Consider the following 25427-nt stretch of genomic DNA (forward strand, 5'->3'; position numbering starts at 1 on the left):
TATAACCTTTTAACAAATGTTGCAGTGAAACAGGAAAATGTAGCTTTGCATTGTTTGTAGTTTATTATTATGACAATGTTAGAATCCAAGTTTTTTTTTCCAGCTTCAGTGTGAATAAGAAGCACAGTTAATGACAAGTTTTACATTTAAGCAAATAAAAAATAAATAAATTTAAAAAAAACAGGCAATCTTGCAGTAGTGCAACCCTGTAAATAAAAGTAAAAACAATACAGTGTAAAAAAAATACTCACTACTTCACTAGGAAAAATTTGCATTTATTTATTTAAGGTTACATTTTATTTATGTGACTCCAGCTAAATATTTTTGATGTTTATTGTTTTTGCTGAATATTTTTCTAAATGTGCGAATCTAGGGACGTGTTATATGGAAAAAATAAAAACATGAGAAATGAGTATATGATTGTATATACTCAAGTATATAATTATGTGCCATTTAAGTCTTATTTGCAAAAAAGGATCAGAAGTTTGCTTCCTTAACACATTTTTTTAATAAAATGTCTGTGTTTGTATGTTTGAAGTAAGTTGTACCTATACAGTATTGTGTATTTAAGTATTTTCACCTCTCATTTCTTTATATTTTTTCCAAGAGCCAGACATTCTTGTATTTTGAAGTGGTCTGTTCAAGTTCTTCAGGTTTTCCGTGGGTATTTCAAATAATTTTGGGGGGACATTGACAGTGTTTTCATTCATTTTCAGTCCAGTCCTTGCACCTGGCTATTTTCAGAGGAATGTTTTGTGTTTGTTAAGCCACTTCACACTGACCTATGAATCATTCAAGCATAGAAAAGGACACTTGATTCAAGGTATGAACCAGTGTTGTGTCTACACATAACAGACAACTTAGCAAAAAAAATCAATTTTAAGCACTTTGCTACTAGCAGCCTGTCACAAACACATGTTCCCAGTTTTTAGCTGAATCTGTGAAAAATGCCAAAGATAGCGTACAGTTTGACAGGCATAAAACAGGATTTTTGCACCAAGAAAGTGATTATCTAACGTGATTCCCAAAGATCTACTGGTTGAAAACTTGAAAACTTATATCTCAGCAGTTTGTCTCAGTATATCTCAGTTGTGCAAGTGGGTCCTTAAAAATGTGAAGGAGCTGGACAAGTGGAGGACTAAAGAAGTAGTTGCAGGCCTATAAAACTATCTACAGCAGACGAACATTCATGTCATTAAGAAATATGACAGACCTGAGAGAGATGCATCTGGCGCTTCAGCTGATCCATCTATGGCATCAAAACCTCATCAGAAATGGTCTCAGTGGAAAGGTGGTTGCTTAACTACACAAGAAATGGACTAAAAATCAGTGGTAACAGGGATCATGGAGTGATGAATCAACTTGTTATCAGTATGTATGGAGGAGGTCAAGAGAGACATACAGCATTTAATGTCTACAGTCATCTGTAAAACATTGTGAAGGCTCTGCCACTGTTTGGGGCTGCATTTCACCCAGTGGGGTTGGAGGTCTTGTTAAAATTGATAGAATTATGAGTGCCGAAAAGAACCATTTGTCACAAAAAGGCGGGCTGGTGTGTTTGTGGTGCCGACCCAAAAGCTGATATGGAAGAGACTAAAACTAGGCGAGCCATTTATTTGGCTGAACAAGAAACAAGAACAAGAATACGAAAAAAGGCACAGTGAACCGGGGCGAAAACTATAACCTAAACTGGGAAAAACAAAACTATGAGACATGAACATAAGATACCTGAAAACCTGACATGAAGGGAGGAAAACAGACACACCAACACTTTATTTTACTTAAAGAAATACCAAAGGGATTTCGGACTCTGTTGAAGAACAAAGGTGGTCACAGACTTTTTGCACAGTACTTAAAGCATAGAGTTTGTGATGAAATGTAGCTAATATCTCTGTTTTCCTAGATGCCCCTGAATATAACAGGATAATGTTAGGCAATGTCACATGTAGTCTGTGGAATCAGAAGGGAAAATGCCATTCCAGCTTAGTTTTTTTCTCTTGCTTTCATCCTAGCTCATCCTCATCAATGTCTGCACACACCTGTGTTGGTATTGTTCAGCTCGTGCTCCACAACATCCTCCACCTCACCATCCTCATACACCCACATTTATATGACTGACTTATCTGATAAACATATTGCAGATTTAAAATTCTCTTCTTGTTTGCTTCATCATAATAACTGTTCAAATTCACCGCCCACTGATGTGTCCCTTCTACTTTTGTTGTGGCCTTGGAGCCAGACCATGACACATGTCATTACAAAAACAGTGGTAAGGCCTTGTTTGCAGACAGAGGTAACAACATCAGAGCTGTCCGGTTTATGATTGTGGTCTATGGGGAAAATTCTTTGTGGGACAACAGGGGATTTTATTTGCTGCAACACACTGATATATACATTCTCTATTAGGTTAACAAAACCCGAAGATAATCCAATTCAGATACCCTCAGAGTTATCCTTAGTATGACTTTTGCACTCATTCTGTGGAATTATACAAGTTACAGGCAATCAAAGTACCTAAGGTGTGCTTTTTAATTTATCATTTCAAAGCACATTTGAGCCCTCATATCTACAAGAGATGGACGCATGAAATTTTTAGAGCCAAATTCATTTTAGCTGCAACCAAATACATTTTACACACTCCAACTGCCAAAAACCCAGAATCCTGTTTTTGTTAAGCACATTATTTTTTTGAGTAACAATCTTTGAGCATCAGTATGATGGAATATGATGACAGTTTTAATAACAAAGCTGCAGCAATCTGGACACTTTTCATTAGTATTCACTTGAACTTGTACACACTACTACGGTACTGTGTTGGACCCCTTCAGGAACTTCATTCTTCTAAAAAAGTGTTGGAAACATTGACATGATGACTGTACATTTGTCAGCTGCACATCCATGATATCCGTGACATCCCAAAGATGCTCTTCCGAAATGAGATTGGTTACTGTGGAGGCCATTGTCATGTCCAAGAAACTGGCTTAAGATGATTTAAGCTTTGTGACTTGGTCTTTCATCCTCCTGGAAGAAGTCATCAGAAAGTTCACTGTAGCGTAGATATGATAGCAACGATACTTAGACAGACTGTGGCACTTAAATGATGCTCAGTTGATACTAAGGGCTCCAAAGTGCAAAGAAAACCCCCACAGCATTACATCACCGCCATCAAGGGAGCATAAATCTAGGCTTTTATGTTGTTTACACCAAATTCTGACCCTAGTGTCTGAATATTGCTGAAGAGATTGAGATTAATCAGTTTTTCAGTCTTATATAGTTGAATTTTGATTTGATTTGATATACCTTTATTAGTCCCACAAGGGGAAATTTCATTTCATAAGGCTGCCGACCTATTGCACGCAATGGCGGCGCCATCTTACCCTCCGACCATACATACATTACACAAAACATCACATGGGGAAGACAGGTCAGAGAGGTATAACAATGGAAAATGCACCACATGAGGAAAGATAAGGAGAAACAAATAACTCCCCCCAGACTGAGCTCCAACAAGGAGATCAGTTTGAGAACAGAAAAAAAAAAAAACACCTCTGCACATAGCACATGAAAAAACTCTTAATACACCAAAGAAACACATGACAAGCAACAGGGGAGGGTAAAGGGTGAGGGACAGCAGATTTAGACAGTACATCCGGGCCTGCAGCCTGTGCGCTGGTCTCCTTGATCCACCGTCAGCATCAGAAGGGAATAAGCATCGAAGGCGTTTGGAAAGGGAAGGTGGATGAGTGTGCGCATATCAGTGTATATGTATGTGTGCGTGTCCAGAGTTCAGCTGAGACAGTGTCCTTCGCCCTGCTAGGCTAAGTAAACAGTCTTCCAGCCAACCCTAGGTTTTAGAGAACAGACTGTGAGAGAGTGTTCCAGGGAAAAGTAATACAAAAAACACAAGACTAGACAAGGACATAAGAGGCTAAGCAGGGAAGCTAAGGGAGAGGAGGAGGAGGAGAGGGTGACCCTGATGACCCTGTAAAAATTTTAGCCTCAGTTTTTAGTTCTAGTTTTGACATTCTGTGCATTCAGAGGTGCTCTTCTGCATACCTTGGATTTAACAAGTGGTTGTTTGAGATACTGCTGTCCTCCTATCAGCTAAGACCATTTTCCTGAGGCCTTTAACTCAGAAAACTGCTGCTCACTGGATATTTTCTCTTTTGAACCATTCTCTGTAAACTCTACAGAGGTTGTGTGGGGAAAATCCAAGTAGATCAGAAATACTCAGACCAGCTTGTTTGGCACCAACAACCACGTTACGTTCAAAAACAAACTTTCTTTGCAATTCTGGTGCTCTGTTTGAACTACAGGAGGTCATCTTCACCAATCTATACATGTGTAAAAAATGCTTAAAAAGTGCAATTTGTGTTAGATTTCATGGTTCATGTAACCATGTAGGACAAAAACTAGCGACAGCATATGAAAGGGAACCCTTAGAGATGCACGGTGTGCAATACACTGGAATTGCAAGGATGTTGAAAAAAATCTTCAGGATATAAAAGTGTTTCATCAATATGACTATATTACAAAATGATTTTGACAGAGAAAGAATCCCAGTTAGAAGATTGGCCTGGTATGAAAATGTAAAAAGAAGGGAAAAAAAGAAAAAAAATATATTTTTAAAGAAACCTTTCACAGTTACAGTTGTTGTACAAAGAAAACCATCTGATTCTGAGGGTGTCTGGTGGGAGGCACTGATTGATTTTTCAGACACACTGTTAAGAAAGGCTCTTTTCTAAAGCTGTTTGTTCAGCATCATCATTAGTCTACCTTTTCATTTTGGCTTCTCACAGTCACAATCAAAAGAGGACATGGACACAATTACAGTGGCTTGCTGTCCCACTGAATCTGTAGCAGACCGCAGAAATGAGATTGCCTAAATGGAGTGCAAAATATGTGTCTCAAAAAAAGAATTTTTAATTGAAAACACACACAAGAAAAAGAGCAGGAACTCCCTAATATTTTCCACCTCCCTCACAAAGGTGTCGAGCAATCAGCAGCAGATTGATCCACAAATTCAGCTGGAGCGCACACATGCACACAGGTGCTGTACAGCTTCTCCCTGCTTAGTCCTTCATCTCTACTCCCTCCAGCTGTGCTTGTTAGACTCTGCCTATCCTTTCTTTTTCCTTCTCTTTCCTTTTTTTGCCTTGTGTATAAGCAAGCCACTGTGGGAGAGTGTATCCTTGTGTGTGACAGAGTGTGCGTGGTCGTGTCAGGAGCTCAAGGCTGCATTTTTCTTCCTGCTTTGGAATAAATTACAAGGAGCTCTTTTCCTCAACCACATCAAATTCCCACAGTCCACACAAGCACACACGCGCGCGCGCCTGTATGCACACACACACACACACACACAAAAAATGTATAAATACAAAAGATGACAACATGAATGGAGAGCAAAAGCCGAACATTAAAAAGAAGAAAATGTCAAAGGGAAAAGAAACTGTATATGGTATTTCTTTTTTAATTACTGTGTGTGTGTGTGTGTGTGTGTGTGTGTGTGTGTGTGTGTGTGTGTGTGTGTGTGTGTGTGTGTGTGTGTGTGTGTGTGTGTGTGTGTGTGTGTGTACCTGAATCCTGAATGTCCTTGCAAGCTGGCTGCGTGTCCTGCTGACGTGTGAGGAGAGTGTGGTAGAAAAGAATATTATGTCCACTATTATCGAAATGTGCTCATCATTTACAACAAATATGAGACAAGAGACAAAACAGATTCACACCTGGTGCCTGTTCTAATTTTTACTGTTTCTGGCACGACTTAATGCTTAAATGCTTTAAAAAAACAAAAACAAAAGATAAGTACATGTAGGTCTGAAACAGTTCCTTACTTGGATGTGAAACTAAAGGCAAAAACAAAATATAAAGGCATATGTAGATATCTAGATACCACAGAGACCTGGAACATTCTAATATAACAGAGTCGTTAAACTAATTAACTGAATATTCTGGTTTTAGGTTAAACTCCAAGCATCAGCTACAAGCTTTGCCTTTCATATCAGCTGACTGTCCTGCTTTGTTTTTTGGTGTTGGCACCTGCCAGTACAGAGGAGATGAAGAAGACCATGGAGAAGATTCATTCATGTAGTGAAGGAAGAAATGCAGAGAGTTGGTGTGACAGAGGAGGATGCTAGGAATAGGATGAGATGGAGGCAGATGACCTGTTGTGGCAACCCCTAAAGGGGGCAGCTGAAATAAGAAGAAGAAGAACAACCAAGAGGACTGTGCAGCTGAAACTAAACTAAAGAAGCTTTTTGTAAGCCTACTTGTAACCAGTAATGATGTAAGGATATTCATCTATACACTAACAGACACTTTATTAGATACAACTGGCTGGTACTGCCTCAATTCTTTGTTGCATAGATTCATCAAGGTACTGGAGTAACTTCTATGTGATTGCATGATTACATATCTGCTTTACACAAACTCTCAAGCAGGTATACATAATAAAGTGGCCACTTATGACCAAATGCCGAAAGGCAAAATCGAGTAACCTGAGATTAGACTCCGACCGAAGGCTCTTTGCTACATGTCTTTTGCCACTCTTTCTATTTCTCCCTACTTTACTGTCGCCTCTTTACTGCACTATATAATAACAAGTGAGTGTCTGACGAGTGTATAAGGTACTGCATATTTGGCAGCAAGAGTGTTTTTAAGAAAAGCTGTCGTAACGTGCACTGAAGCTTTTTAGGCAGGACCAGATGACTCAAAGGAAAACTGAAATTTCCATCTGCAGTCATTAATATTTGTGGCACTCTTCTGTTCAGGAACCTGAACGCTTTTCCATGCGTATACATGAAAAGCCAGGGGTGGCAAGAGGAGCAACAAAACCTCAACACAGATGAGCGCAGGCACTCAGGGAAACAGGGATGATAAGTCAGATGCAGAAAATATACAATGAAGTGGTGTGGAGTTGGGTTGCACAGAAGCTTGCAGATGCACGACAGCCAACAATGAGGTTAAATATTATTTTTTTGATCTTATTAAAGGGATCTTTACCTACATTTGACATAATAGGACAGGAAAAAGAAAATACACATTCACAGAAGGAAGAGGACTGCACAGTTTTTCACAGCGCATCACTACACTTATTCTTCTCTTGCAGTCTCAGCTCATAGAACACCAGTCATTTATATCTTATCAAGACGTATGCTCTGTTCTGGAAGTTGTTACACAGTAGAAAAACACACATAACTCCACCCAGCTGAGACCTCCTACATCCTCATACTCCCATGAGCTTTTCACACGCCCCCAGCATTCACTACTGCATGACAGAAAACACCAAAACACCTCACATTTCTCTCTAACTGACCTGGCGCTGAACCCCCGAGCGGACAGACAGGTAAAAGCGTTCATATCAAATGTGGAGCGTGGACCAGAGACAATATCAGAGTAAAAGACACAAAAAGAAGACAAACTAGAAAAGTGAAACCACTCTGTGGACCCTGGCAGACTGAAGTGATGTTGGTAATGACACTAATGATGCTGCTGATCGTTACGATAAAGACGGCAGCAGCCTCGGCGCGCGGCTCTGAAATGGACATTAGACCTGGATTTCATCCCAGTTTGGCCAAACAAACCTCGTGCCCGTCTTGCCAGGTCATGTTTGGAGTCACGGCGTTTCCCTCCAACATCTCCAGCGCCCAGTGCCTGTGAGTACACACAAACACACAAGCACACAGAGACTCACACACAAAAGGATCCACTGGTTGTGGATCCAGATGTTTACTTTTTTTGCCATCATTGTTAGATTATATTAAGCTACCATGCCTAATCATCATCAATGTAACATTATAATACAGCGCTGTGCAGAATGAAACTTTACTGTATGATACTGTCAGCTGTTTGTTATTTTTCTTTGTGTTTCATCCTGATTTTAAAGAAGCACACTATTCATTTAAATGAATTAAATTAATGTGATGTAATATTTAAAGTGTAACACTGCTAGAGTGGTGAAAAATTCATATAAATCCCCTGAAAATTAGAAAAGCCCATAGAAAGCCTTCAATGGAGTGTCACACATGTTAATAGATTTTATTCCCCATTCTGTTTACTGTTTTTAAGGAGATGTATGTACCAGTTTTCCTCGGATTACATTATTCCCCCTCCCCTCTAAATGAAGTCTACCTATCACCTGATCACCATTCTTTTCTGGTAATTGTTTGCAGGCAGTATTTGATAGCATGCTTACACTTTTCTTTCTTTGAGACTCACAAGAGCTAGAAAAACTAAGGAATAGTCAAGTCCAAACCAGCAGAGCCAAAAAGATACCTTTCTGTCTTTACCAAGCTTTACTAAATACATGATCCCAGATATTCAATAATGCAGCTTAAAAGTTTTTCATTCCTTTTTGAGTACCCGCATCTCTCACGCTCCACACATTAAGTTTAAAATAGACCCAGTGATGTAATTCGAGTTTTTTTTCTTTCTGTAGCTTGAAAGTTTGCTTTCAAGAAAGCCTGAAACTTTAAACCTGAACAACCACAAAGTACATAAATTATAGCTTCTGCTGTTTTGTAGTCTGAGCTGATTTCCTTATGTGGAGCAACTTTAATTTGTATAATTGGCGACATCCCTCAAACTGACATGCGAGTGGAGCAGCAAATGTGTCTATAAATCCCACCACCCATTCACCATATTAAAGCTATACAGTAGCTATGAAATGTTTACAAATTTGAATCTCATCCGTGAACGTGCATAATCATCCGGACGTTCCTGTCTAATCCTCGCTCATCTGCCTGGACGAGTGGTTCAGTTTTGCTCTCAACTTGACTCGGTTGGTTTCATTAAACATTTAGTGATTCGGGGAAATGCATGCAAAGTTTTTCTGCTCATCCTCGGCACCTTGTAGCGCAGCAGCAGCTACTTACTATTGTTGGCCACTGAGCAGGTAGCCACAGGTTAAAGACCCCCCGCTGAGTTTTCTTGTAAACAAACAAAATGAAGGGTTTAAAAGTCAGAGCTTCCCACCAGGACAGTCTGGGTTATGAGCTTGCAGTCTTTTTCTTTTTCTTATGCTACTTTGTGTGTTACTGTTATCAATCAGCAGAATACAGGATGAAACTGTCGAAGGATTGCGCATTGTGTTGTCTGCACTATAACACGATGATTGCCTTAGCTGTTGCCCAGTTATGATAAAGTCCTGTTTGTACATTTTTTTTAATACAGATTAAGCAATCAAGACATTCATTCATGATTTTGGTACCAGGAAAATGAGCAAAGTTCCCATCTTTAGTGTAGAGAAATCCAAGCCTCAGGTAAAGTTAGGGCTGTGCGATATGACCAAAATCTCATATCCCGATATAAGAATTCTATCGTCCGATAACGATATAAATCACAAAAATGTAACATTTTCTGTAAATTCTGTGAATCTCGGGCAGCTCGACTTGCGGGAAGTGTTCCAGCTGTGCGTCATGTAGCTGGAGTCAGTGTTTTAACCGATGCATGAAACTATACATTTTTAGACATAAGTTGTAAAGGCCACAGTTTTCTTTGTGAGTATTGCGGGGAAAAGCCTGTTCTAATGTTTGAGTCTAAGGTTTATTTTTTAGGACCTGGCAGCTCTTTTTTAATTCTCATCTGTAAATAATCTGCTCTTTCACGTGATTCAGTTTATTTTGAAAAGTCTCAACAGGATCTTGAGCTTTATTGTGAAAGGTTTATGTGGAACATAAACAAGCGGACACGCGATGCTGTTACCGTCGTTGTTGCTAACCACAACAAATAAAAACAGGCGCTTGTCCGTCCCTGTGGTTATATAAAATATAAGAGAAAGAGAGAACTTTAAGAAATTAATATAGCCACTACAGTGACCATCAAAACGATGAAAAAATATTGCCGTAAACAGTTTATTTTACAACACCACGAAACAAACGATAGCGTAAAATGAAACTTAGACGTTTTTATATTGTCATCCGATATATATCGTTATATCAAACAGCCCTAGGTAAAGTTATTTCTACTTTCATAGTGTCACTTTAACCTGTAGTGCTTGATTAAAGGTGACATGATTGATTTAGGTGTCTCATGCAGATCTGAGGGTGATGCCACTCATAGTAAACAGTGACCTTTTGCTTTGGCTGCTTAAACATTTGCAAAGAATCTCAAGGCCTTCCAGAGAAAGAGACAGGGTGAGGTGAAGATTAGAATCACCCTAAGCATTTATTCAAACTTCTATCGAAACGTACACACGAGCAGTTTCTCCTTACACAATCTATCTTTCCAAAAAAAACAGAACAAAAAAACATAGCCTATGAGTAAATACAGCTGACACACACTCAAGACAAGGACACACTTGTGGCAGAAGAAGCAAACATCCCTAGAGATGCGCTGCGATCTCCCAGGAGGCCATGCGTGTGTTCTCTTCTGCTCTATATTTTGCTCGAAGGTCAAGGCTCGGGAACAGTGGGGATATTTGCAAGTATGCAGTAAGTATGCTGCAAGTATGCAAGACCACATGCAAAGAGCTTGGGAACTCGTGTAGACTTTCTTCACATATATTTTGTTTCACACATGAAAAGAAAAAAAATCTCATCGTGACTGAGTAACTGACCTTCTTCAGTGGTCAGTGTGCACACAAAGCCCCTGCGAGCCTTGTGATCAGTGTGAAGTGCTGAAACCTGATGTGAGTGGCTGTTTCTGCATCAACAGGGAAGTTAAGCAGACGCAGATCAGAGAGATTCAGCAGGGCGCCTTCTCCAGCCTCCAGCACCTAATGGAACTGTAAGTGTGCGCCTGTCGATTATGTTTGTTCTTCGATGCGGAGCATAATGTGCTGAGGAGGTCAAAACACACGAGATATGGATCATCCAAATAGACGGGGAATAATTCAGTGGCATTCCAGGAATGCCACTGTATTCATTCAATAAAACAATTGATCTCCATATTGGGGATCAATTTTTTTTTATTGAATGAATAAAATCACTTTGGTCCACATTCATATTTAACAAGAGCTGGAGTTATAGATATTGATTTTGTACTCATGTGACAATTTGTACACGGTGCCAATTACGTTATCACTTTGCTTTCTACATAAATATATTTCTACAATAAACTTTTATAATTAGCAAACAGTGATTTCAAATTAAATTGTTCTTTTTTTCTGCTGCTATGAATCATTTTAATTAGTAGTGATTAAAATATTGATCAAGCAAGGATCAGTTGTTCAGCTTCAAAAGTGAAAATAGTTGCAGGTGCTGACTCTTACATGTTAAAGTGTAAAAGAAAGCAATCACAAGTTAAAAAATGTTTGATAATAGATTGAACTTTTTAGTTGCCTCTGTTGTGATTTTCATGATTCATCTGCAGAGTTTATTTAAGAGACTTATTGATTTTAAAACCATAGGAATTGCAAATAGAAACTGTGTTTTGCACATATATTTAACCTGGGTGTGTCCTACACCCAAAGTTTGTTTTTATTTTTTAATAACTTTACAGGAAAAATCCGAGGATTCTGTCTGATTTGAGACATCGATTACAAAAAAACCCTCCTATAATAACTTTTATATTCTTTACTTTTTCTTTTACTCGTCATTACTGCCAACTACAGGACCATATCTGAGAACGACATGCTGGAGAGTTTCGGTGCTTTTGCCTTTTCTGGCCTCCCTCAGCTCACCAAAATGTGAGTATACTGATTACTAAAAGCCGCTGACTGCATAAAGCAGATTTTATCCTACATGTTTGTGTTTAGTCTTTGTAATGGAACATGAAGAGCTCCGGCCTCTGAGGAAGATCACCCAAATAGTTGAGAAGTTAAGCATCCGAGGGGTGGCGGAGACAAAAAAAAGACTCCAAAGAATGAGTGTGAATGAATAATAGACCACATGATTTTTTAAAATATATTTCATGTTCGTGTGTTTCCCTCAGTTTAATATCTAAAAATGCTGCTCTGAGGAATATCGGGGCTTTTGCTTTCTCCGACCTCCCTGAACTCAGTGAGATGTAAGTATAACTGGCAGGATAATAGCACCTGTGAAACCCCGTAATTGCAAACCAGTCATTTATATTAATGAGAATCTGACTGAAATATGTTTCTTTCAGAATCATAACAAAGTCAAAACACCTGAGTTCCATCCACCCCGATGCATTCAGGAACATGGCAAGACTACGGTTCTTGTGAGTACTCAGTGAGAGTTCACATTTCTACCACAGTTTGTCTCTCAAAACTGATTGTGAGTCCAAAATAGGTCACGGGTGACAGCCCTACTTCTGATGGCCCGCAAATGATCAAAGACATTATTTTTTAATGAGCTTGGCTCCCCAGTGTCACCCTTCATCCCCAACATGGGGGGGGAAAAGTCTTTTTTTCCACAAAATGACTTAAAGGCCATTTCATGACTGCTACTTTAATTTGTTGCAAACAAAAAAAAAGTATTATTTTATGTCTTTTGAAACAATCTCAAAGTAGCAGTTTATAAAGAACACTGCAGCGCTCAAATCCCTTACAGACATTCTTAACTGTTACTGTTTGTCCCAATTTGTGAAAACTGGGACACATAAACAGAAATCTGCGATGGAAAAAAATAAAGCGATTGCTTTTTTAAAGAGGGCCACCTTAGTGCAAGTTTAGTTTGTTTTCAAATATTTTCCTTGGGGGTCGTGGGGGTGTTATTATGCTTGTTTACGGCTCCATATTGTTAATATAGCTTTGCAAAATTTGCAGTTCAAAATACTCCTTATTCATCTTATGCTGGGCCTTTATGCAGCCCATGGAAATAATCCATTTCATCTTCTATGAGCAGGTGGGTGAGGCTCTAGACCAGGGGTCCCCAATCCCAGTCCACGAGGGCCGGTGTCCCTGCAGGTTTTAGATGTGTCCTTGATCCATCACAGCTGATTTAAATGGATAAATTACCTCCTCAGCATGTCTTGCAGTTCTCCAGAGGCCTGGTAATGAACTAATCATGTGATTCAGGTGTGTTGACCCAGGGTAAGATCTAAAACCTGCAGGGACACTGGCCCTCATGGACTGGGATTGGGGACCCCTGCTTTAGACTTAGAGCCAGACCTGTGTAAGAGGATTATAATAGGAATTCTGGCCCTCTTTAACATCACACAGAGCCAAAAGTAGAAAAAAAACTGTCGGAGCAGCCTGAGGCCTGAGCTTTTGGCTCACAGGTATTATTGACTATATGAAAGGTCCTGGGATTGAAATTGTACACCGGTTGATGGGTGATTTTAAAAGATTTTAAATTGGCTGTATAGGCGCCTACACCTGATTTAGAATATTTTAAATGGCTGATCCTGTTTCCTGATCCACTAAAGGAAACACGAGAAATCAAATCAGAAGTCACTGACTGACAATCAAAGACAAAGACCAAGGAAACACTACATATACATAAACACACACACACAGATAGGGGTAACAGCTGGTTTCCAGTTGGTTATTAAACAGATGAAAACAATCAGACAGTCTGATGGCCGAATGGCAAACAATCACAAAAAGAGGTAAACGTAGGAAGTAAAACCAAACATAAAACAGGATGTAAACAAGAGACAATTAGACATGAGGGCTACGACTAAACGTGATAACAGCAACAGCAACCCTAACCCACAAATATAGCAGGGACCGAAACACAACAAATGGCCTACATTACAAAAACACGTTGGACCTCATTGGTAAACGGTGCCTATGCACCAATCTGTGCATAAACCATGAATATGAATATTTCATGCACAAATCTGTGATTCATCGTAGCCCGAACCCTAACCTTTAATCCAGGAGTTCTCAAACTTTAAAGGGTCTTCATAATGTTGACATCCAATTAGCTGGTTCAGACTTAAAATCACTTATCAACATGGAGTGACTCAGAGATATATTTAGTATAATTAGCTACCTGGCTGGTTAATAAGCCAGGCTACTCAGCAGTTGTAGCTCAGCGCCCCCTGAGAGGAGCAAATGTTTTCATGACAGACTGATGTGAAGTGTCACAATTATATCAGAGTTTCTGCAGTGAAAATGTGGGAGGAAGCAATGGATACGTTACACTTTTGTTATTAGTAGAAAGTTTCTCCATTAGTATACATGTCTCTTTCAAGGAGCAAGACTTTATTGTAATTCTTTAAAGTTATCTTGAGCAAAAGTTCTCCAGGCTTTCTGAAGTTTTTCTTTAGACACTGTTTGCTTTTTTTAGTCATTTTTATTCCACCTGACCATTTTCAGAGGAATGGGTTTTTGTTTTGTTTTTTTTGTTTGCTTGTTTTGTAAGTCACGTAATGCTAAAATATGAATCATAAGCATGAAAAATTCACCTAACTTGGGGGAGAAACTAGAGTTGTATTTTTAGGCAATTTGTTACTAGCTGCCACAAAAACACATAATTTGTCCCCATTTTTATTACTGAATTTTTTAAAAATGCCAATGATAGCACACAGAGCAACGAACATAAAATGGCATTTTTGCACCAACAATGAGATTCCCGAGAATCGTCTTTAAGTTATGTTAGGATGGCAGACACATCAGACATCAGTATGTCTTTGTTATTTTTTAATCTAATTTATTACAATGGATGAGACAGTGTATGTGATTTTATCACTGCTACTCCCTGCTTAGTGTCTGCTTTTCAGAGGTTACAATTTAGTAACATGTTCTGGTTAAACCTTTACTTTTACATCACAGGACTATCTCCAACACCGGGCTCAGGATTTTTCCAGACTTCTCCAAGATCCATTCCACCGCCTGCTTTCTGCTGTAGGTCTCAGTACAATTACAAAAAACGATCTCATATACACGCCTCCACATGTGAATTTATAGGCTATTATATGCATACAGAATTAAATACTCCCATAAGAAATCACACCACTAATCATATATTACTGCAGTAAGAATTCAGCAGTTCTTACCAAACAGACTATCAGGAACACGCACCATCTGTCCCTAGCCGTCATCCTTTAAAAATCCATATTCAAACTGTCTCCCAACTGACATCTGTCATCTTCAAAAAGACAGTGGATTAGACAGGCACTGCTGAAGGCTTCCTAATGTTTTACACCTTCTGCTGTTTTGGGGGGGTTTTCCACTAAAAAATGTATTTCTACCACTTACTTAGCAATAGTGGTCATTTATCTTAAAGTTTTTGTTCTTTGTACTGCTTAGGGATCTTCAGGACAACAGCCACATAAAGAGAGTCCCTGCCAATGCCTTCAGAGGCCTCTGCACTCAAACCATTGCAGAGATGTAAGCGATTCATCTTTCTTTTTTAGAAACACATCACCCTCACAGATCCAAGTGGGCATTACATGCACAGTGATGAATGTTCCACGAAATGCTCTTTGCCCTCTTCACTGAGTTTCTCCTTTTTTCTATGTTTCATACTCATACTTTTATTGCCTTTTATAAATTTTTGTGCTTTCCTTTTCAGCTGCAGATCATTAATCTAACATAAAATTACATTTTTTTGCTTTTTGCATATGTCACAGATTGTTTTCTTTGAAAAAAAAAATGAAAGCATTAGTGTAATTTTGAGATAGCAGTAATTAATTACCTCTATTTAAGGCTTCTTGATGCTTTCACTCAATCATTTTCATCTGTAAAAAAAACTGCTGCTAGTTTAAAAATTAAGATTTTAAATCAACCCACATACTAATAGAGCAATGTTGTACAGAAGAGTGAGCCAAAGGTTCTCCACAATGATGTAAGAGACCGATAAAGTCATACAGAAACAACTTACCAAAGTTATGCTACTCAAGGTGATTCTACAAGCCACCAAATTCTGGGGAGTTTAGTTTTAGTGTTTAATTTTTAACAGGACTTCAGAGAGTCCTACGAAAACTTTGTTAGCAGTCATTTGGTAGGTACAGATCGAAAATTTGAGTTAGCATTAGTTCAACCATGACAGGTTCCAGTAGTGAAGATGCAGCTTAATTGCTAATGAATTATTGATATCAATCCCGTATTACTGAAGCCAGTGTGACCTTTTTGATTTTAAAAACCTTTGCTGACAGCACTACTTTTACTTGTAGCAGTAGTTTAGCTGTTTGTTTAATGTGCCTAAATCACCAGGAGCTTTAGCCAGCAATAGGTTAGCTTAAAAGTTAGCTTAACATAGGAGACAGCAGTGGAGCCACATTTCTGTATAATTTACTGTATAACTTAATTTATAATTTATCTACTAATAAAAATTGTATTTGTTCAGCTCTTGTGGTTTTACAGGGATGATATGTCTGACTATTTCTTGGCTTTAAGTAGCTTATCGGGCAGTCAGGAAGTTACTCTACCTATCCAACAAATAGTCTGGCACATAACCTCGTGTAAAACTGTTTTGATTTGGGGTTGTTTTTTTTTACACTTTCAAAAAAACAATATAATGTGTTAACTAATGAGTCTTACAGGAGGGAGTAGGTGGATTTTTTAAACCTTTGAATTGTGCCAGGCTAGTTATCATTATTATTATTTCCTTCCAGGCTTTGTACTAAGCTAATTCAGAAAGGGTGGTACCAGTTGAAGGAAATAAATGTCAAATTTGCTTTTACATGTAAAATATGTAAGTATGTATCACTAAATGCCACTCACTCATCATTCCTACAGGAATAAATGCACTCTGCAGTCCCAGTTACCTCTTATGAACTCTGATAACTGGGAATCAAACTGCATAGTCTTCAGCTTATGAAGAGCAAAAAGTCTACTTTAAATTCTGTGTCTGATAAATAAATATTCGTTCAAATTCAAAGCTTCAGGGCCATCATTGGTAGGCTGTGACTCTCTGCACCCAGACTTCAAAGCAAGTTTATTATTCTGTGACTGTGCGGTAAAAAAGCGAACAAAACCATCTTTGTTTGTGCAGCTTTTATCTACAGAACTCGATGTTCTCCAATTCAGTCAGCAGTGCCGGGCTAGTTGTTATTATTATCTTTTTTTCCTACCAGACTTTGTGCTATAGTAATCCAGAAGGCTGCTGGCTGTAAATTAATAGAGATGGATAAAAGGATGCAATCAGCACTCAGCAAGAAGAAGCTGGATTTTTTTTCCATAAATGCAGGATCCTTCCAACAAAACATTTTGATGGCAGCGTCTGAGATCCATACTGTTAAATACAGAAGAAAAGTAGGAAGCAGAAGAGGCAGTAGAAGGCGACACAATCATATCAACGCTTTACTCAGTGTTGCACTAAAACTCTTTGTATTTGTACAGCTTTACTCACTGAGAACAAAAGAAGTGCAAACACTAAAATTGGCATTGATAGCTAAGTAAGTTTACAGTTGGAAATGTTCTGTGTTGGAGCCACATGACTGTAATTTGGCTTCCCTTTCTAATGACAGACGGCTCACCAGAAATGGCATCAAGGAGGTGGCAAGTGACGCCTTCAACGGAACAAAGATGCACAGATTGTGAGTCACAGGCAGAGACACAATTACAAACAGAAGATTTAAAAAAAAAAACATACACATTTAACTCCACTCTCTCTTTCTCCCTTGCTCTCAGGTTCCTAAGAGGCAACCGACAGCTTACTCACATCAGTCCCAGTGCCTTTGTGGGTTCCAGTGAGTTGGTGGTACTGTAAGCATGACATTCAACAGTAACTCATGCCTAAATGATTCACCCTGCTCATCATACCTTATTAAAGTCAGAATGTTGGAGAAAGCAGGGGGTGGGAGATGATATCTGCACAGACTTGGAAAATCTTTACAGATCTAAGATTAAAAATAGTTTAGGGTCAGGTGAACATGATGGACTCTACCTGGAAATAGAGATTTCTGTTTATTCCCCTAACAAAGAGACATGTCTACTGAAGTAAGAATCAGAAAAATTATTTGTTATTCTTTTGGACCATCATCACTGTGATGTTTTTTTTCCTTCACTCCCTGGCAGTCACTTGGCAATCAAACAGTAGCTTCTCTTCAGCTTCTTTCTTTTCTTTTTTTTTATTCAGCTGGCACTTCTCTTAAATCCAAGTGCATTTCATGAAAATTTATATTTTATGAACTGATCAAATCTCTATTACAGACAGCACACTAAGGGGAAGAGAAGAATCTGTTAAAAAGGCAGTTCACCCCTAAATTAAATTAATGCATTTTTCCTCTGGGCTGTGGTGACATTTATCCATCTAGATTGTTTTGGTGTGGGTTTCCCAGCTTTGGAGATATTAGCTGTAGAACTGTTTGCCTTCACTTACATGTGACAGAACTGAAAGACACTTGCCTTGCGGTGCTTAAACCATAAAAAATATTATAGTACTGTGCAGAAATCTTATATTTTAGAGTGAAAATTGTAAATGGATGCAGCGATTCTTTAAAACAGTGTAGAACGCAAGTGAGAGAGAGTTTGTCCTGACCTAACCCGCACACTGTGATAACGATTTGCACCAGAAATTTCACCTTCAGATTCATCACTCCATAAGACCCATCCACACTGATTTTCAGTCCAGTTCTTGTGTAATCTGGCATGCCTCAGCCTTTTCTTCCTGTTTTGCTTCCTTAAGAAGGGCTTCTTGACAGCCATCCTTTCACTGAGAGCATTTCTCATGAGCCTTCAGTGAACAGCAGATGGATAAGCTGAAGGGCCTGATGCGTCTCTCAGGCCCTGTGTCACGTCTTTGCTGGATTTTTTTCCTCCCATTTCTTATGGACAGGAAGTTCAAATGTTGTTGTTCATCTGCTGTCGATAGTTTTAGGGGCTGCTACTTCTTCTTTTCTCCTCCACTTGTCCAGTTTCCCTCATTTTTCAACACATTGAACACAATAACATGATTTGCCAAGCTTTTGGCTAACAGCTCTTAGGGACCTTGGCTAAAAAAAATGTATTTTATGCCTGTCAAACTGCGGTATTATTTTAGTATTTCTGGTATATTCAGTTGAAGAAATTGGAACAAATGATGTGTTTCTGTGACAGGCTGCTTGTAACAAAGTGCCTAAAGATACAATTTAGAACTGGTTCTTCGCTGAGATTTTTGTTATGTATAGACACGGCACTAGTTAATCACTTGAGTTAGGTGCTATTTTTATGCTTGAATGATTCATAGCTGAGTGTTCAGTAGTTGAACAAAACAACCCAAGTTTCCTTGTGAAAATGGTAAGTTTCGAGGATCGGACTGAAACTGAGTGAAAAAGCAGCCAATGTCCAAAGAAAGACTGAAAGTCCTTCTGAAAGCCTGGAAACTTGTTGCTGAAGACCACTCTGTAAAAATTTTAAGACACCAGGAGACGAAATCGTAAATGCAGTGGCACGAGTTAAAATTCAACTCAAGGCCCTTTGTCGCATGTTTTCTCCTACTCTCTCTCCTAGCTTTGGTGTCCAATAAAGGCAGAAAAAGGCTTAAAAATACCAAGAAAAAATGTCTCTTTCCCAAAACATGGCCAGGTTACTCAACAACAAAAACATATTGACAAAGCTTCCTGTGAGCAGGAGGAACTGTTTGCTTTCTGCTGCTTCCATTACAGCTCAATCGTGAATGGAGGCCATTAAGGTTTATCATTATGTCTTATAATGTGAACATGCCCCTCATTACAGGGAAATCCCATCTTCCACCAGGTGATAAGGCCTTTATGTAAGTTCCCCAAAGAAGGTCCACTCTCTTATGTTATGTCTTATTTCTTCTTGGTTATCTCTGCCAGGACCTACTCTTTAAAGTCCTTGTGATATGTTAATTTCCCTTTCAGGCCATGTCAACCTTGCGTAGGTTATCTAGGGCATTTTATCCATCTCCTCCACCACCAACCTTTGAACTCTTGGGGGGCAGTCACTATTTTCTATGTTCATCAGTTGAGCTCTGGTTTTTGAGATGTGGTCTTTGAGTAGAGTAGAAAGAAAACAAGGTTTGTTGAGTTTTTAAAAGTTTGTTTGTAGACAATTTAACTACCTCAAAGAAAGACTCTATTACGTTCGAGAAATGACAGAAATTTTGAGCAGAAATGTCTTCAAAACCAAGCAGCTCACACCAAAAGAATTACTTCAATAAATACCACTAGAGCCCAGAGGAAAAGTATGTCTGTTTGCTTCTTGGGGGTGAACTGTCCATTTAAGCATGCTATTGATTCCGGAAATAAAATTTTAACTCACTTTTTTTCTCCGCTTGCTTCTGCAGAGACATCTCTGAAACAGCCCTTGCCTCTTTGCCAGACTCGATCCTTGGAGGCCTCAAGAGGCTGATCGCCGAGTCAGCCTTCAACCTGAAAGAACTTCCTCCTCTTCAGCTCTTTACCAAACTGCGCCAGGCAAAGCTGACATACCCATCACACTGCTGCGCCTTCCTGAACATGCACCGAAACAGGTACGCGTGCTCTGCCAGTCAAAAGACACCTGAAGATGTTTTTTTGGAAATTGTATGAGATTTGGGGGAAGTTGCTTCTTCACTTTGTTGCAAAGAGTTACCTGGTAGGATTGAAACCACTCTTACTGTTTATTAAATGTGGCACTACAGTGTGAACTGTCTGTGAAGCTTATATTCAGTCGCTTCAATCCAGTGGCTCTCTCACTGTGGGGTATAAAGACTACAAAAAGGCTGGGAAAAAAGCTATGAAGTGAAACTAAATTTAATTGGATTTTCTTTTGTAAGCGAAAATATAACAAACAAGATTTTTGATGCTGTTTTGGATCATAAATAATAATGTGGGCTGTTAGGCGTGAAGCATTTTTGCCTTTTGAAGTGAGGCATGCCAGGAAAATGTTGGGAGACACTGGGATGAGCCCTTACATGGACGTACACAAATGTGTGGGTTGGTTTGTTTTATGGTCTTTTCAAAATCCTATTTGTCCATTTCTGGTTAAATGCCACTGAGTCAACAGCTCAAGCAGTTGCTGAAACAAAACTCATTTACTTTGTTCCTGTGTTGTCCACTTTGTGTGTATTGTTGTGTACTAGATCAGGATGGCACTCACTGTGCGACAACCCCGAGGCTAAAAATAACCTGCACTTCTTCAGGGAACACTGCTCCAACTCCACCTCCATCACCTGCAGCCCAGCCCCTGATGACTTCAACCCCTGTGAAGATATAATGTCTGCTGCCCCCTTACGCATCCTCATCTGGATCATCTCTGTCCTTGCCCTGCTGGGCAACACAGTAGTTCTCCTTGTATTATTAGGTATGTTATGTAATTAAAAGGTATTTGGATATTTATGTCTAGAACACCTAAATAAATATTTCTCCAGCTCCATCACTGGAACTGACAGATCTTCAGGCCTTTCTGGTTTAAAGTAAACCCAGGAAAACTTTTTAATACATTGTTTACCTTCTCAGTTAATCTATTTTATCAGAGACCATTTCCTGAAACCTGACCAAAGACTTTTTCCCCGAAACTTAACCAAAATGTATGAAAGCGTGTTTCTGCCACTTTATTTGGCTATAATTTAACATTTTTGGCTATTAACTCCATTTTCTGAATTAGGTATCTCAAACGTTTGACTTACTCAGAAGTTTTAGTTAGTAAGTCAAAACCTTGAGATGCGTAATTTAAATATTTGAGACAATAGCCTTAAATTTTGAGATATTTTGAATTTGGGTGTTGTTAGCAGCGAAGGCAGGAGGAACCCAAGCTGTGGCTCTGCTGCTCTGATCAGTCTGCAGTTACACATATCTGTGTGAAATACGCTCGGATGCCCTGTGGGTTCTGAAACCTTTCCTTTCATGTGCAGCATAGGTTTTGGGGAAACTGTAGCCATTCTGAGGGATTAGACACATGGACTAGCCATCCTTTGCCATGGGCCTCGAAAAGCCTCAGGCGCACCTCACAGGACACGCAGTTTCAGAAATGCTCTAACCCAGCTGTTTAGCCATGACAGTTTACTCCAAATTGTCTGGAAACTTCCTTTTACTTGCCCACATTTCACGTTTCCAAAGCAGCGAAATAAAGAAGTGACTGCCCATTTTCTGCTTAACATATCCTACAACCCCATTAAAGGTGCTAATGCCATTGCTACCATGTTATTCACCCATTTAATATTTAATGTTATGGCTCATTGGTACTTTGGATCTGCTAAGTGGATTTTATTGCTGATATTTATTTATTTGTCTTCTTTATCTGTGATCAGGCAGCCGCTATAAGCTGACTGTTCCTCGATTCCTCATGTGCCACCTGGCCTTTGCTGACCTCTGCATGGGCATCTACCTGGTAGTCATTGCAACCGTGGATATGCTCACACGTGGACGGTACTACAACTATGCTATAGACTGGCAGATGGGCTTGGGCTGCAATGCTGCAGGCTTCTTCACGGTGTGTATTCATCACATCACATCACATAGTGACAACGCTCATTCAAGCATGTGTTTGAATTGTAAAGTAGCGTGTCTGTGTGTCATTTACAGGTGTTCGCCAGTGAGCTGTCAGTGTTTACCTTAACAGCAATCACCGTGGAGCGCTGGCACACCATCACGCATGCTCTGCGACTTGACCGCAAACTTCGCCTGAGACACGCTTGCATCATCATGACAATAGGCTGGATCTTCTCCTTGCTGGCTGCACTGCTGCCCACAGTTGGGATCAGCAGCTATGGCAAAGTGAGTGTTAAATTTCACCACTACATGCTGATACAATTACTACAAGGTGGTACTTCACTCCTTTCTTAAACCAACCATCACTCTACTTTTATTGCTCTACTACTTTTACTACTACCGGTACTCCTAATACTGTAGGTGTCTGCTAATTTAGCCTGCCAGTCCATAGTTTATATTGTTGAATTATGTCAAGACCCCCGAATACTGTTTATTGTTTTTATTTCTTCATGCAGGTGAGCATCTGCCTCCCCATGGATGTTGAGTCCCTGGTCTCCCAGTTCTACGTGGTCTGTCTTCTCCTCCTCAACATCTTGGCGTTCTTCTGTGTGTGCGGCTGCTACCTCAGCATCTACCTCACCTTTCGCAAGCCTTCATCAGCGCCAGCCCACGCCGACACCCGTGTGGCTCAACGCATGGCCGTCCTCATCTTCACAGACTTCATCTGCATGGCTCCGATCTCTTTCTTCGCCATCTCAGCTGCCCTCAAGCTGCCTCTCATCACCGTCTCAGACTCCAAGCTACTGTTGGTGCTATTCTACCCCATCAACTCATGCTCCAACCCCTTCTTATATGCCTTTTTCACCCGTAACTTCAGAAGGGATTTCTTTCTCCTCGCAGCTCGCTTCGGGCTGTTTAAGACTCGAGCGCAGATTTACCGGACAGAGAGTTCCTCGTGTCAGCAGCCAGCGTGGACCTCTCCAAAGAATAGCCGTGTTATCTTGTATTCCTTGGCCAATACGCTAAGTCTAGATGGAAAACAAGAGTGCTGACTTTTACCCACATTTACAGGTATGGACTTTTTGCCTTGATTGCATATTATATCGATACAAACAGGCTGCTAATTCCTTAAAATGATGCCTCAGATCATGAATTTCGATTACTACCTGGGAAATTTTTTCTGTCTTCTTAGACCAGAAAGATCTAAGAAAAAACACAAAATTCAACCAAGTAAAAGGCAAAAGAGCTGAGAACTCATTTTTGACAATTTGACCCAGGAGTCTGCAAAACACAGTGATTGTTAAAATAAACAATGCTCTTGCTCTTGCTTCTGTTTGTGCTCCTAATCTGATTCTGTGTTTATTGGGCTTGAGCCAGTGAAGGCTTCCACTGAAGACTGCGCTACGGTTAATAAATAGCATCCAGAGACCCAGCTCTCAACAGAAGTGATGATCCTCCATATAAAGATCTGGGTCAGTTCAACAAAGAAGTTGATGCTTGTCTCTGTGCAAGTCTGAGATCTCTGTTAGGGATGTACATGTGTGGTCAAGATTAGACTTCCAGGCCATGAGACCAGAGGTGTACAAGTCACAAAAAGCTTTTTATAAAATTATATTTATATGTCGCCACAATCTGAGCAGTTCAGACCCAAGAGAAAGCATGCATACCTACCATGTTTTCACCTCTCCTTTAAGGTTACACATAAATCACCATGTTTCAATCATAATAGTATCAGCTGACTATTCAGCACAAAGTAGACACAGTGTTCAGTGGCGTGTCTAAACTTGGTTACCTGAGCTATGCACTGCAGCAATCCATGCAAACATGACCACAAAAGAACTAATTATACACTCACTGGCCACTTTATTAGGTGTACTTGTTTGGCTGCTTGGTAATGCAAATACTTAATGAGCCAATCGCATGGCAGCAGCTCAGTGCATTCAGACACATAAACTGGGGCATTTTCAAGATTTTTTAAATGTGGTGGCATGGCAGAGACCAAGAATACAGTAGAGGGGGGAATTTAAATATTTGATTTGCAAAAAGATCAGAAAACTGACAGAAATTATTGGGTATGATTTTTGGTGTGCAACCCTGTGTTTTTTATTACAAGTTTATTGTGTGAAAAGTGGTGGAAAAAAAGTATTTAGACTTAACCTAAGTAAAAGTTGTAATTACACTTAAACAGCTTAATAGTTCACAAGTTATATAATCAAAATGTATTCAAAGTGCCTAAAGTAAACACACTCTTTATATAGAATGGCTATTTTTTTCTCGTCTCTTTAACGAGGCAGCTGTTGATGAGTTTGATTCCTGATATATTGTTCAATAGGTTCATTTATAAAACAAATACAATTAATGTACAAAATAAAAAGAAGCTAAGCTTTAAAATGAGTATTATGTAGTATGAAATTATAACAATTGTATCCAAAATAAAATGGAATCAAAAGCGGAAAGTAACATAACAAGGAAGCATTTAAATAAAGTACAAGTACAATAAATCTCTGCTTCAGTAAATTACTGGAGTAAATATACTCACTTACATTTCTAATTGTTGATACCAAGCTTTCATCCAATGGTGTTGACCATTGCAAGATTACTAAAGGGGGGGGGGGATGCCACTCCAAGCTCCTCCCCCTCTAAACATGCCTCTATGTAAACGTAATCAAGACAACCTGCTAAAGTCCAAAATGAGCACCAGAATGGGAAAAAGGTGATTGGAGTTAATTTGATAGTGTCATTGTTTATGGAGCCAGATGGTCCCACATGTCGCCACAATCTGCTGGCCGGACTGCAAACTGATAGGATAGCAACATTAACTTAAATAACTTCTGTACAATCAAGGTGTGCAAGTTATGTAAGAAAACTGGGCATTGCTTAGTCTGATAACTCTTGATTTCTATTCTGACGTTCTTATAGTAGGTTCAGAGTTTGATGTAACGGAGCAAACTGAGTCACAAAGCTCAGATCATCTAAAACTGATTTCTTGAAAATGAAAAGGAGTTCACCACAGTCACCACATTTCACTCCAGCAGAGCACCTTTGGGATGTAGACAAATGGGAGATCATCATCACCAGTGTTGGGTAAGTTACTTTAAATTAGTAACTTAGTTACATTACTAGTTACTTCTATCAAAAGTAACTCAATTACTTCAAGTTACTCGTTACTTTCAGAGTAACTAGTTACTAGGGAAAGTAACTTTGGTTTTACTCAGAATTCTCTTGTTAATGTGTTGCTTCCGTAACTGGATACCCAGCAAGATTGCCAGTCTTCTAGCTTG

The 25427-nt window shown here is 39.3% G+C and overlaps 1 protein-coding gene across 3 annotated transcripts; it reads left to right on the plus strand.

The window, feature by feature from the left end:
- The first annotated feature begins 7259 nt into the window (after nt 1-7259).
- Nucleotides 7260-23473, plus strand: fshr (follicle stimulating hormone receptor). 3 transcript variants are annotated; one of them, XM_086303983.1, is made up of 15 exons: nt 7264-7652; nt 10651-10722; nt 11549-11623; nt 11869-11943; nt 12043-12117; nt 14621-14692; nt 15098-15178; nt 17260-17328; nt 17423-17497; nt 20022-20207; nt 20799-21019; nt 21966-22147; nt 22240-22431; nt 22662-22951; nt 23047-23207. In XM_086303983.1, exons 1-15 carry the CDS (start codon nt 7462-7464, stop codon nt 23063-23065), a joined length of 1875 nt encoding a protein of 624 aa, XP_086160109.1. In that variant the 5' UTR covers nt 7264-7461; the 3' UTR covers nt 23066-23207. The 3 variants fall into 3 exon arrangements, with proteins under 3 accessions (XP_086160107.1, XP_086160109.1, XP_086160108.1); XM_086303981.1 differs by having other exon boundaries at nt 7260-7652; nt 22662-23473; XM_086303982.1 differs by lacking the exon at nt 7264-7652 and adding an exon at nt 10071-10427 and having other exon boundaries at nt 22662-23473.
- Nucleotides 23474-25427: the final 1954 nt, after the last annotated feature.

This window comes from Aulonocara sp. 'chitande type north' Nkhata Bay, linkage group LG8, assembly GCF_057382095.1.
Source record: "Aulonocara sp. 'chitande type north' Nkhata Bay isolate Kocher_YH1m ecotype deep benthic linkage group LG8, A_spYH_male_GT1.1, whole genome shotgun sequence".
NCBI classification, from domain to species: domain Eukaryota; kingdom Metazoa; phylum Chordata; class Actinopteri; order Cichliformes; family Cichlidae; genus Aulonocara; species Aulonocara sp. 'chitande type north' Nkhata Bay.